Consider the following 14,850-nt stretch of genomic DNA (forward strand, 5'->3'; position numbering starts at 1 on the left):
CAAGGACTGTGTCAGGCTGTCAGCTAAAACTCCAGGCTTACGATGTATATACTGTAGGTACTAGGACAGACACACACAGTCTTGTACAACTAACCTTGTGGGCACACAAAATTCAGTCTCATTAAAGATCCTATTTTCCTTAAACCCTAACCCTAACCCCTAGAAATAGCATTCAACCTTGTGGAATAACCCCCCCTCCCTCCCACAATCCCCACACACACTCACTTGCAGGGCAGGATGCGAACCACGTCGTTGAGCTGGTAACCCTCGATGCACACAGCGCAGTGGTTGAAGTCCGGGTCTGTCTCCTGCAGCACAGGAGACAAACAGTACAGTCAGTGTTAGACAGCCACAATTAACATGAAGTCATCAATTACAGAGGAAGTGAATGAACAGTGACAATGAAACAAATACTTCACTTTTGACCATTYATATTCAATAACAACCTGGTTACAAATAGCTGTTTTGTGCAACAGGCCGAGGTGGAAACGGTGCCAAACATGGTCAGTGTCTGACGTGTCTGTGACTAACTGCCCTGGCATGCCCATCAGTCAGGGTAATGCTTAAGCATGACATGGGAGGGAGAGAGAGAGAGAGAGAGGGGAGGAGTGGGTGGTAAGGGAGAGAGAGAAGAAGAAGAGAGAAAGAGGTGTGAGAGGGGTGGAGAGGTAGAGCGAGATCGAGTGAAAGACAGTGACAGACAGGGGGATGACACTGAAAACATGACGAGAGGTATAGAGCCAAGGAAGAGAGGGAGGATGGTGTGATTGCTGCCATCGTTCTTTGAATCTAAGAGAGACTGACAGAGAGGGCATGGAGAAAGCGAGAGAGAGCGAGGTGGGGGAAGCGAGAGAAAAAAACAGCGTGATAAAGAAAGAGAGAAAAATAGAAACAGTGTGATAGAGTGTGATGAAAGAGAGAGAGAGAGAGAGAGAGAGAGAGAGAGAGAGAGCGCGTGTGATAGAGGGAGGGAGAGAGTGTGAGGGAGGGGGGAGAGAGAGAACAGAGTGTGATAAAGAGAGAGAGAGAGAATGTGATAGAGAAGGAGAGAAAGAGAAAAGAGAGAGAATCAATGCCATATTATTTATGGAGTGTGGCTATCTGTCTCTACTGACAGAGGAGAAGCCGCCACAGAGGCACAAGGACATACCAGCGCCCAGCCAGCCTGGTCGGGGACTGAATTAACCCGAGCAAGCAGGGAGGGGCTGATCGATATGACAGGAACAGGGCTCTGAGAGAACACAGACCCCACTGTCTGCTATCTCTCCAGTCATACCTGGGAACACTAGCCTAGTCCGACATGCATGTGCTTTAGATAGCTCCACTGACTCTGTACAACGGTGGCCCCATACGACCATACAATTAATTGCATGGCAATACTAGTCAGAAGAGTTGGCTTAAGCCCATATAGATGTGTGACCGGCAATGTAAAATACTGATAATAATAACAATAATGTCTGTGTTTAGCTGAGATTTTTATCCAAAGTGAGTATCTAAGGTCCCTGCAGAAATCAAATCGCCAACTTAACTTTGTTCCAACAAACCAAGCCATCAGAACTGGCCATGCTGTTGGCAAAATTGGATGCGCAGTACTTCTGGGTATTCGAGTATTGATAACGTCTGATAGCTTGTGTAGAACAGAAAATGATCTGTGCCAGGTTGCCATGCAGAGATCAATATAGAGAACAAAACATTGTTGTGAGGCCCATCTGACCTAGTGGGGCTGGCTGCTGTAAATGTCCACCTGATTAAATATGAATGCTCTCGTCTACAGCGACTGCTGGCACAGAATGAGGCCAAGGCACACAGCACAGACCAGGGCATACAACCGTTGAGTAAATGTCACAGTAAATATCTGGGTGCGCCATTTCTAAAAAGAGAGAGATTTTTTTTTTTTTTACTTGCCGCATGCTATACATGCACATGATTCCCGCTATAAATCATACCTGTCGTAAACTGTGCATATTGTGAACGAGCATTATAATTCCACCTGGAAAACACCCATCAATTACCTTTTATGGTGAAAATAACGAAATTAGGCCACAGAAGTTTCTAAAAGAAAAAGCCATGACAAATTAGATCAAATATTCTTGGAAGTGGTGCCAGAATGTTTTTGCAGTGACTCAGACTTTCACTGTAGTATTCAGCAAAGGACAGTGACTATTTCTGAAATAAATAAACTATGACAAATTGTTGTGGAGTTTGCAGAACATTTTATTTAAGAATGTTTTGCATCAACTTTTACCCCCAACCTAAATATGCTCACTGCCCGCAAATTCTGAAACGTTGTCTTGGCCTACTTGAGACATTTGAAATTACAAGGTGAACTGCATGTTCTACCGTTATCTTAATGTAGCCAACATTTTAACCGCAATCCGGATCGGATTATAATGAGCGAAATAGGCCTACCTGAAATAGCTTATCTATTTAGTACTGTGAAGTAGGCCTAATTAAATGAGAGATGGGACGAATTGGATCTTCATTTGTTTAGGCTACGTTGGGAGTGTGAAACCATCACAGTCGGAAAACGTGAGGAATTTATTTTGCAATGACTATGCAAATAAAATTAATCAGGAAATAGAGTCCTAACGGTCCTAACGGCATATTATTGTAGTTTGTTGTTATATATTTAAAATTTTTATGAAAAGGCATGTAATCTTATCTCCCATTTGCACAGAATACCACTTGCCTGCTTGCAATGCAATACTTCAACCACCATAAATTGTGCACACGCACGGTCTAAAGTTTGCTGGAAGTTACGTGCACTCTCTCTTCAAGTAACATTTCTTATAGATGCCAACTTCTGTGTGAAAAGTGGCGCAGGAACGTTTTGGGGTATATTCTGTAAATATGCAGAGTTTAAAAATGAGGCCCCAGTCCCTGTGTGAAATTGGCCTCTGCTAAAATAAAGCAGATCTGTGTCACTGATGGCGGATKTTCAAGATGGCAGAATCTGAGACTTCTAGGGCCCGGGGATGACAGGGGTTGTAGAAGAGCAGAGATCATAGAGTTACTCGCCACAAGTCGATTTGCACTATGAGACACAACRGATGTTTTATCTTTCGGTTACGGRTGTGATGGAATAGTCCCTGATGTGGCCTGAACGTGTCCTATGTGGACCGTGATTAATGGTTTACGGCGCTGACCAGTGCACTATTGAACGTGACCAGCGTCGGCGTTGACGGAGTTGACACGGGCCTGCCCTAGTGCCTAGCAAAATAGGTGACGGCACTGACCTTTTAAATCAATCGATCAATAGCTTGGCCYTTTTGAGTTGGACAGTGAGGTTATTGTTCCTGAACAGATATCGGACGGCAGGTCCATGAAGGAAATGTCCCTCTGGCTGTGCAGTAATGTTTAATTAAACTAATGACCTTCATAGCTGTAACAACAGACCTCCATAGCAGCCGCAATATAGCAGTGAACGCTGCTACATGCAGGTCTGATACACAGTAGAAGTTATTTCTCAATTGGTTGGGGCATGTTGCTCGTAACTCCAAAGTTACTGCTTTGATTCCCGCATGGGTCCACAAACAGTGAACTTATGTGTTTGCTGTAATGACCAAATAAAGGTTGTGTCAATAAGGAAAGGGCAGCTAGGCTAGAATGCCAYGTATTGTGTCTGGACAGTATCACGTATAATCTCCTTATCTCTCGACTGCAGCTCTCGCAAGCAGTCCTCGTCGGCTGTCAATGGTAAATGGCCAGGCAAGATCTCTCCATTACGTGCTCTTACGTCCAAACCTTGCCCGTGCTTGATGGCTTAACATAACCCCTTGTCCAGAGAGACGTCGTGGCCTGATAAACCGGCAGGTTATTTGTGACCGTTGACACTGTAGCCCGTTCTCATCTCTGTGATCACCGTAACAGACTGTATTTTTTACCAAGGGCCTTGGCCCCTTAGTGCCTGCCGGTAATTTCCAACTCCAACCCCCCCCCTTCTCTTCCTCAATATCCAGCCTTGACATCCGGCTCAGTGCGGTCAATCACTCCCGGCAGACTTCCTCCTGATGGAAGGTTTCAATTTCTGCAGCGCACTCCAAGGCCCATGGTTAATTCATGGCCAGAGACCTGTCTCACCCTTGACGAGGGCTCAGAGGTGAGAAGGGAAGAGGCCGGACGGAGGGGACCAACACTCTCCCACAACGCCCAACATTCTCCTCCATGTCCCGTCAGCCCTGACGCTCGTCTTCACTTGAGACATTCTAAGGATCTCCGTTACACATCAATAGCATTATACATTTTCAGTCAGATGTGATTTTCACTTTTTCCTGCATGTGTCAATGTGAGAAATACATCTGGTGTGCTCATAGGAGGATGTAGAAAGGATTTTAACCTGGGGTCTTTGTTTAGTTGTTCTGGTTACTCATGTTGACTACCAACCACATATTCTGGAATATTTGAATAGTAAACACAAGCAGGTTTTGTATTGAACATTCACAAGAGTGGAAGATCCCTCGATCAATAAATCAATCCTCTCCTTTGACACGTATGGCYTTAGCCATTCTCTGCTTGTATTTTATAACCTACCCACCCCCACAACCCACGTCGGTGCTAAACGACATCCTTTAAGCTGATCCTTCAGCAGCCTGCCATCCTGCCCTATTATCCATCCATACACTCATCAGTCACCTTTGATGACCTCATCCAGAGCTGTAAACCCTATGCCTCAGCGAAGTGAGAGGCATAAATAAAGAAGAAAGCCTAATACAATGATAAACGTCCCGGTGTCAGATGCTTCAGGGCCACAGACCCTGGAAGGACTTGATTAGTGAGAGAAACATGGCGGATGCCATATCACCAATGGCAAACCTTACACCAATCATTGGTCATGAAGGGAAGAAGACCCAAGAAAGGAAAGTATGGACGGGTATTGGGAGGGACATCTTAATCTGGACTAGCTACTGCATTCATCACCTCTTCCTAACATCAATTAGACAAGGCTTGACCAAGGTCAGCTAAACTGGATCTTCTCCAGATCCGGAATGGAGCATGGTTCCCGCTGTGGACTATGTTGTTTTGTAGATCTGTTCTACTGTATTTGTRTGGACAGGGGGTGACATTGACAAGCTTGGAACCAAGCTTAGGACCCTGGGACTGAACTCCTCCCTCTTCAACTGGATCCTGGACTTCCTGATGGACAAACCCACAGGTGGTGAGGGGAGGCAACATCACCTCCACCAAGATGAACCTTAACACGGGGGCCCCCACAAGGTGTGTGCTTAGTCCCCTCCTGTACTCCCCGTTCACCCATGACTGCGTGGTCACGCACGACTCCAACACCATCATCAAGTTTGCTGACGACACAACAGTTTTAGGCCTAATCACCGGCGACATTGAGACTAACAGGGAAGAGGTCAGATAACAACCTCTCCCTCGACGTCAGTAAGACCAAGGAGATGGTTGTGGACTACAGGAAACCGGGGGGTGAGCACGCYCCCATCCACATCGACAGGGCTGCAGTGGAGTGGATCGCGAGCTTCAAGTTCCTCGGTGTTCAAATCACTAACGACTTAAAATGGGCCACTCACACGCGCACAGTCATGAAGAAGGCGTGACAACACCTCTTCTCCCTCAGGAAGTTGAAAAGGTTTGGCAAGGGCCCTCAAATCCTCAAAAGGTTATACGGCTACACCACTGAGAGCATCTTGACTCGCAGCATCATTGCTTGGTATGGCAACAGCACCAATCCCGATCGCATGGCGCTACAGAGGGTGGAGCGGACAGCCCAGTACATCACTGGGGCCGAGCTCCCTGCYATCCAGGACCTCTAYATCAGGCGGTGTGAAAGGAAGGCCCAGAAAATCATTAGACTCCAGCCACCCAAGCCATAGATTGTTCTCTCTGCTTCCGCATGGCAAGCGGTACCGGTGCATCAAGTCTGACATCAACTGGCTCCTGGACAGCATTAATCCCCAAGCCATAAGACTGCTACATAGCAAACAGAATGGTTACATGGACTATCTGAGTTTACCCTTGTATTTGTTTTCTCTATGCACACTAACAGGACTCTACACAAATCACACTGTCATTCCAGCACACACACAACATGCACACAAATGTATACTGACTCTACACACACAYGCACATACAATCATCATATACGCTGCTGCTACTCTGTTTAGCATATATCCTGATGCCTACCCCTATACATATCTGCCTCTATCACTCCGGTATCCCTGCATGCACGTTGTAAATATGGTATTGAAACTGACCCTGTATATAGCCTCTTACTTTCTCATGTTCTTCTTATTTGTTTTTCTCGTGTGTTTTTGTTCCACCTTATGTTAATTTTAGTGCTACACAGATAGTCATTACTCCATTGTTGGGTTTGGAGCTTGGAAGAAAGGCATTTKACTGTATTTGTGCACGTGACATAAAAAAAAAAGTGAAACTTGAAACAAGAAAGCAGTGCTGGCAGGTGTACCTTGTCCCCTTTCTTCACCGTCCTGGTTGTCAGCTTCCCGATGGCTTTCTTAGCGGCATCTCCAAGTCGACGCTGACAGAGAGAGAGAGAGGGAGAAAGAGGAGTGGAGAGAGAGGAGGGGAGAATATAAAGGTGAATATGGAGAGAAAAATGTAGCCCGAAGGTTGAATTAACAAGAACAATGAAATATACCTTATTCAGCACAAATGACTCTTAAACTAATTTCCCAAAACTCCATAGTGTAGCTCTATTAGAAATAGCTAATTGAAGGACATAAATGACATTCACACTCATTTCAATGGTTGGGAACCTTTTTGCTTTAAACATTTTGAACCTTTGGAACAAAAATAGTGCAGTACATTGAGCTCTAGCCCAGTCAACCGAAGACATGGCAAGTTCTACTGTAAAAATAGCGTTAATAATTGATCTKGGTGACTTTTCAACCGAGGGCAGAATAAGGTGCCAATGAGGGAGGTTCAGTACATTGGGACAATGCTGAAAGACCTAGAGCCAGAATCATAAGCATTTTGCTGTATTTTACACTGGAGAGGAATAACAGGAAAATGTGAATTGTGAGGTCAGTGTACAAAGAAACAGAACACTGTCTCATCTTTCAGGGATGGTTCTTCACRTTTCTAGAACCCTTTGAGAAAATAAGTGGCGCAATCCTTGCACAGATGCCGAAGCTTAGATGTCAGGGTCTAATTTTAGCTATGTATTCACAGTGTGGAGAGAGACAGACATTTGTAAAGCACATATGCTGCAGAAGGGAAAGACCTTGTTCAGTTTCTTTCCACTGATTAAACAGGCTGCTGATTTGGCACCAGTACTGTAGACACAGTGACATTGATTGAGAGTGAGAGCGAGAGAGAGACAGTGTGTGCATGTGTGTGTGAGAGTGAGTGACACTCCCCCTGTGCCAAGGCATCAGCAGAAGTATTAGGTCTGGTCCATCCCATTAACTACTACTAGAGCTCAGTGTGAGTGTAGTGGACTTATCTCACTGACCTAAGTGGATCTTCACTCATTAACACAGCCCCCACTGATTAATACTGCACTCTCGTGTGAAAGAATACACTGCGGTGTGTGCGTGTGTGTGTGTGTGTGTGTGTGTGTGTGCTGTGTGTGTGTGTGTGTGTGTGTGTGTGTGTGTGTGTGTGTGTGTGTGTGTGTGAGAAAGAGAGAACATGTGAGCTTTGCAAACATACAGAAGCAGTTGACTAGCAGTTTAATTAGTTTGTGGGGTTAAACTAAAACAAACAAAAGTTGGTGACCTCTTGCCGCCTCAGAGAGGAGAGACAGTGAGTGATAGTCTTTAAACTCCCAGTACTTAGTATTTAGTGACCACAGTATTTAGTGGCCACAGTATTTAGTGGCCACAGTATTTAGTGACCCACAGTATTTAGTGACCCACAGTATTTAGTGACCCACAGTATTTAGTGACCCACAGTATTTAGTGACCCACAGTATTTAGTGACCACACAAACACAGATGGTGAGGGGTTGTTTCAGATAGATAGCTAGGTAGAGAGGAGTCTCGCCCTGTCAGATGCTACATCGATCAGCACTGTTTGTAAACAGTCTTAAATGGCTCCTTGTTTTGTCTTCTTTCCCACAGTTGTGAAATGACATTGAAGGTTTATACCACAGAGGGAAGGACAAAAGGAAATTAGGCTATTTAAAATAATTGGGACAGGACCCACTCACCTCTACTGTCCTCCACTATCCTGGCTTAAATTTCTGGCACAATTAAGGTACTAAAGGTAGTGTCTTAGACCAGACCAACTGAAAAGGGGTGTGTGTKTATTTTTAAAGATGCCAGACGCTAAGGAAGCAGAGTTTTACAACAACGACCCTCCATTAAGGATTCATGAACGATTTACCACATAAACATTTCATGGCTGTTTCCTCTCACAGAGAGAGAGCGAGAGAAGGGGGGAGACAGAAAGAGAGAGAGAAAGAGAGGGTACAGAGCGAGCGAGCGAGAGAGCAGAGGAAGGTCAACCGAGCCAGACATACAGTCAACATCTGGAGGTGACTGGCGCTTCACCTGCTATCCACTTCTTTTACCTGACATGAGTCCTCACAGACAGTTGACTGAATACTAGTATGTCAAAGTGACATTGAGAGCATATGCCTCAACAACATTTGTCACCACTATCTAAAGATATTTGCACTCAATTGTTAATAACTTCAATTTTTTTAAAGAAGCTGGATTTTTTGTAGCCCTGGGTATTCATATCGGGACGTCTGCCTCCATTCTTAAGAAAAATATGATGGGAGAACTAATACCATTAGTACCTGAGTGCAATAAAACCATTCAAGTGTGGTAACTATGAGCTAGATGTGTGGATCTCAAGTTAGGATTGGATGCTGAGAAAAGATGTGCAGTTTTTCCTGTTACATATATTTGAAATACGTAATTCAAATACTTTTGAGTATTTTGTCATTTGTATTTCAAATGGCCTGAACTACAATCCAATGTATTTTGTAACAAGATACTTTTGAGACCTGTACAATTGTATTTGTCTGTACAATTTTTTATAGTGGTTCATCATTTGGTGGCCCCCTTTCACCCTGCATTGGTATCTGAAGTCTGATGGCACTATGGTGCGATAATAATGTCTGCTAAATGACCAAAATGTAAATGAAAAAAATTATCACTAGCAAAGCATGCTGGGTATTATTATAATGAGCTCCGCCCCCGAAAGAAGGCCAATAATAATAATACCTGTTGTGCTTTGCAATTGTTCATTTTTACATGCACATTTTGGTCATTTAGCAGACACTTTAATCCAGAGTGATTTACAGGCAGTGCATTCAACTAATGTAGATAAACAACCACATATCACAGTCATAGCAAGTAATGTATTTATTTGTTACCGTCACTGAGAATGTTGTTGTAGTGAAAATACAACTCCATAAAAGTACATTGATAAATTTGTATTTTTGTACAAAGATACATTTTGATGTATCTTTTGCCCATCTTTGACCCTAAGTACACAAACACCAAATAAAAACCATATTGTAAAAAAAAGCGTAACCATTAGCAAACATACTCTATGTCCTACCTGGCTGCGGTCACGTGCGTTCGTAAAGCGTATCTTCTGGATGAAGTAGAAGATGAGCCAGGCAGAGGAGATGATCATGAGTACGATGAAGGAGATGGAGACGAAGACCAGGGAGCCGCGGTTGATATTCTTGGCCTGGCCGCGCTGGCCCACCACCACACTCACCAGCACCGTCAGGTTCCTCTCCAGCAGACCCAGGATCTCCTTGCCGTACGACTCAGTGATCATCACCGCCACAGTGTCACCCGTACCTGATGAACACAGTAGAGGGGAGTTATTAGCATAGTGGCTAGGTTTTTGTGGTAATCCAATCAGAGCTTTTGTATGTTTTCTTGTGACACGTCAAGTCAATGAAAGCAATGACCAGTTAGTCCCGATCCATGACTTTGGAGGCAGTCAGTTAGCATACACTTATTCACAGTTTGCACATGTCCCCTCCACTATATTCAATCTGCCAGCTTTTAAATGTCAGATCCATAACACAATAACTACTATTGGATAGGCAATTTCGCGTCACCCATATTGACAGGATCCACAGAGCAGAGTCAATAACAGAGCCCCTTCCGATCCTAAATCTGTAGATTTAGAGGCTTTCCAACCAATTTCTCTTTAACCACGATGAAAAGACCCACAGAGCCAGTCGCCAGTCAACAGATTCTCATTCGTCTACGTGGGCAGATGTAGGATCATTAATCAGTTCCCTGCGTTTGCATTTCAAGGCGTTAAGCCCCTTGAGCTGGGTTTTAATAGGGTGGCATGGAGAGAGTCTGCCATCCATCTGCATGGCATCACCAGCCGGTCCCAATAGACAGTGTCAGTGGATCAGATCTACTCTCGAGCGCAACCCATTCCTCATCTATTAAGACCGGGTTCTGAACACCTGCACAGCCAACACAGCTGTGTAGTGACGGATTTAATATCCCATGGCCTGAGGGAATACATGTGGAGACAAGAGAAACGTGTAAGAGAACGTATAATATATCCATTATGTGAATAGGGGCTCCTGAATTTTTGAATACCCTATGTGAAGAAATGTGAAACATTATGCCAACAATGGTGATGTGGTATAATGGAATTCATTCATGGACAATGACCGCAATGCATTGCAGAGCATTAGCCAGTGGAAAATAATCATTGTTTATTTTAAACTATATAAGCAGTGGTGGAGCCATCTGTGATCATCATAATCACCTCCATTTTAAGTTGGTGGTAGTAAGAGGGTCCAGGCAGCTGACTGCTACAGGCCAGGGGGAGTCATGTTACTGCTGGAGACGACTCTTCTCTGTCCCTCTGGGCTCTTTTACCACAGCTTGCCTTACCACTAATAGCAGCTGAAAGTGCACTGTGTCTGTCTGCGTGTGCTCGTGTGTGTAAGCGTGTCTACTGTACATCAGTGTGTGTGTACGGGAATCTGTCTAAATCTACGTGCCTGTTTACTACACATCTGTGTGTGCGCGCGTGTGTGTGTGCGCAGTTTACCTTGCCTCAGTGTTGACGAATGGCACACTGGTCACACACACACCAAGGCCGTGAGATTAAGACAACAGGAAACATCCACTTTGAGTGGAGAAAACATGAGGCCTCTACCTTTCTCCTGTAGCACACATTCTCTATTTTCTAGAGACGGTGACTACCTGCATTCGCACTGTGACATAAACCTCTCTTTCTTTTTCATCAGACATCCCTCCTTTTGAACTTTGTAATTTTCTTTCCCTTACAGACATCCCCCTTCCTCAACGATGTCAAAACGACAAAAAAAGACAGTACCCAAACGGCTTCATCCTCTTTCCCGTGTCAGATATTTTGTTTGTTTGTTGCACTTCCAGAATTAAACCAACATTGTGACGAAAGAAGCATCAAGACTATCCTTCACAGATCATTTGGCTCCTAAAGTCCTTGAAAGTTTGACTGTGAATTATCAATAATGTTACCAGATGGTAATTCCTCCAGAATTGGCCTTAAAACATCTGTTTTCTTAAGAGAAAGATCAAAAGAAAAAGGGAGAGACAGAAAGAGAGAGAAAAGGGCTGTAATTCAGAAGGCTGGGTATAATGACTCCCTGTCGCGCAGGCTGAATGACAACAGTTAAGTCATTACACTATTCGTCTCTCTACCCCTCTCTCTCTCTCCCTCCTTCTCTTTCTCTTTCTCTGTACCTATCCTTCCTTCCCTCCCTCCCTCCCTCCCTCAGTGGAAGCCCTCTCTTAAAGGTGCCCTTTAGCCAAACGCCACCTGGCTACTGACTCAGCGTGTTTGGGGAGCACGGGTGCCACGAGATATGGGGTGATTGAGAGCACCCTTGCACTGAGCTACCTGACAAACAGCGAGAGGATGGAGGGAGGAAGGGATTTCGTCACTTCAAACTCATGTGCCAACTGACCACAACCATCTTTCTTCACTTCAAATTCATGTGTCAACAGACCACAACTTAATTCAACTGCACCAAAACAGTACTCTAATAGACGGGTTGGTTGTTTAGCAACAAAACCGAGGCATGAACAACTATGGGGCAAAACCGACGGGGTTGGCTTAGATTGTTGACAACATGTTGAAAACGTAAATACATTTGCACAATGAGCACTTTTCTCTCAAATACTTCACTACAGTTGTTGGTTAGCTAGTTAGCGTATTTTAGTCATATTAGCATTGACATGAAATCAGTAAAAACACCTCAAACCAAGAAATGGTATCAATGAAACGAGCTGAAACGAGCCACTTACAATTMCCCACATGGCAGTGTCATTCTTGCTAGCAATCTGGCCATCCAGAATCACAACAGGCTGACTTCTGCCCCATGGAAGCGCACGCATCGTTTTTGTGACATTGTCAGCTAATCCATCTATGGTCCCAAATTGAAGGGCGTCCACAGAACAACCACATTGTGGTTGGCTTGTGGTCAACCGCCGCAAAACAAGGTTCAAATTAACAGTAAGTTGTTAAACCACTGACCGACAACCTAGTTGGTCTACTGCTGACTATTGCAGTTGAGCTATGTCTACTCAAACACACAAATACGCACGCACTTACGCATGACATGCACAGAAAGACCCAAACACAACCCTCTATAGATTGAAATGAGGTGCAATTCCTATCTAAATTGGCCCTCACTTCAGTATCTAACGGCCATAAAGCAAGCAGGACAAACAACAAAGAGAAAGAAACCTTGACCTGAGACACGCCCCCGGTCCTAATACTCTACATACACACGCACCAGCTCCGCTTATCACGAAAGAAGTGCAGCTGGCTTTACAATATGCTCTATTGCCCAGGGTTGATGGGAAATCACGGCCAGTCAAAACTATGGCGCTGCACAACGGGCCGCTCCCATGAATCATTGGTTTTATGGGGCTAGGCTATGCTAGTTCACCATAGACCAAGCACTGAACACACATGTAGGGACCTGGCCGGGCTAGACTAGGCTAGGGTACCATAGACCCAGCACAGTACACGTGTTGTACCAAAAGCCCAGGGGGGAAATCAGCCATGACGCACGGTGACTTATTAACTCCAGTGCCTCATGCCAAAGGTGTGGATGTGAGTGTGGGAGGTGGATAGCAAGAAAGCAGATACGAATGTGTGCGTTTCTGAAAATCTGTGGTTATTTCTTTGGAAAACATAACCCATTTAAAAAAAAAAAAGTAATATTAACTAGTCCCCTTCCCTCCTCTGTAATGCTGAAAACATAATAACAAGCTGACACAGAAAAAGGAGCGATACCTCGGGTTGACCTTGGGACTTTCAAACTTCACTTAAATTTGGATTAAACACATATCGACTTCTGGACACGTGATGTCTTCTGATGGAACTCCACACCAGTTACTCATAAAAACAGAACACAGCTAAAGTAGTTTCCTTTTATTACAATTCAATCCTTGTTTGTTTTCTACACCTACTGACGATAGCTAAGTATTTCGATTTTAGTTGCCAAATGTCATCCTACAGTAAATGCATGATGGCATAAGGGCAACGTAATGTTAAGTGGAAGGTAGCCTAGCGGTTAAGAGCATTGGACTAGTAACCGCTAGGTATCTGGTTCGAATCCCTGAGATAACTAGGTGAAACATCTGTTGTGCAATTTTTTGGTGTAAATAGCTCTGGATTAGAGTGTCTGCTAAATGACTAAAATGTAAATAATGTTGCTAAGTGTCAATGACTTTGTGCAGAGGGGAATGACATATGTGACCGACCACCTCGATTCGGTCTTATGTAGCAAAATCTGAAAGTGTTTTTTATATTGGATAAAAATAGAGACTCAGAGCTACTAAATGGTATATCATACACTGCAGTTAAGGAAGAATGGGAAAGCAATTCTGCTTTGAAAGTTGATGCACTTATAACCCCACTTTTGAGAAAATGGCCTTGAATGTTTGGTACACCTACAGTACTGGAGAGCTCTTTGTTGTCTACAACTATTCCGCCTCTTTCACAACCTCTTAAGCCTTAGCCCCACCCATCTCTTTAAGGATTCACATGTGAGGCCATGTGCTAAAAATATGAAATTGCCCACTGCAAATTGAGGACACACAGACACACACACACCCCCACCCCTCCACGCGCTGCTTCTAATCTGCAGCTTTTTTTTGCAGTGAGAACGTGCAGGGAGGTATCTATTTAGGCATATTAAAACACAACMWTTTTTTTCCCGATCACGAGTATCATCYGATCCAACTAACAATTGTCTATTTACAGACACAGTTACGAGTATGGCCATGTCAGCACACCCCTACCAGACACACTTGTCTAAATTGATGGGTAATGTGAAAGAATTGCTATAACCACCCCACAGACACATCTAGCTAAGTGGATGGGTCAGTATTGTCTAGACATGTACACAGTGGTGTAAAGTACTTAAGTCGTACTGTACTTTACTATTTATATTTTTGATGTCTTTTACTTCACTACATTCCTAAAGAAATTMATGTACTTTTTACTCCATACATTTTCTCGGACATCCAATTAATTTGTWCTTAACTGACTTGCCTAGTTAAATAAAATATAAAATTAAAATAATAATATAAAAACAATCTATCAAAAAGTACTCGTTACATTTCGAATGCTTAGCAGGACAGGAAAATGGTCAAATTCACGCACTTATCAAGAGAACATTCCTGGTCATCCCTACTGCCTCTTACCTGGCGAACTAAAACACACATGCTTCATTTGTAAATTATTTCTGTTGGAGAGTGCCCCTGGCTATCCGTAAATTTAAAAAAAATAACATTTGAAATTATTTATACTTTTACTTTTGATACTTAAGTATATTTTAGCGATTACATTTACTTTTGATAGTTAAGTACAGTGCATTCGGAAAGGATTCAGACACATTCCCTCTTTTCCCATTTTGTTCCGTTAC

General features: G+C 43.7%; 1 protein-coding gene across 6 annotated transcripts in view; it reads right to left on the reverse strand.

Annotated features, from left to right (window-relative positions):
* LOC111967570 (E3 ubiquitin-protein ligase RNF130) overlaps positions 1–14,850 on the reverse strand; it is a 65,757-nt gene that overhangs the window by 12,860 nt on the left and 38,047 nt on the right. For 4 of the 6 annotated variants that reach the window (XM_023992686.2, XM_023992683.2, XM_023992684.2 and 1 more), the window contains exons 4-6: positions 9,486–9,748; positions 6,428–6,499; positions 226–308 (exon numbers count right to left, since the gene is read on the reverse strand). In XM_023992686.2, coding sequence (XP_023848454.1) covers positions 226–308; positions 6,428–6,499; positions 9,486–9,748 — 418 coding nt within the window. The remainder of the gene's footprint in view (positions 1–225; positions 309–6,427; positions 6,500–9,485; positions 9,749–14,850) is intronic. The other 2 variants (XM_023992688.2, XM_023992687.2) reach the window with 1 other exon arrangement.

This window comes from Salvelinus sp. IW2-2015, linkage group LG8 (assembly GCF_002910315.2).
Source record: "Salvelinus sp. IW2-2015 linkage group LG8, ASM291031v2, whole genome shotgun sequence".
In the NCBI taxonomy this organism is placed as follows: Eukaryota; Metazoa; Chordata; class Actinopteri; order Salmoniformes; family Salmonidae; genus Salvelinus; species Salvelinus sp. IW2-2015.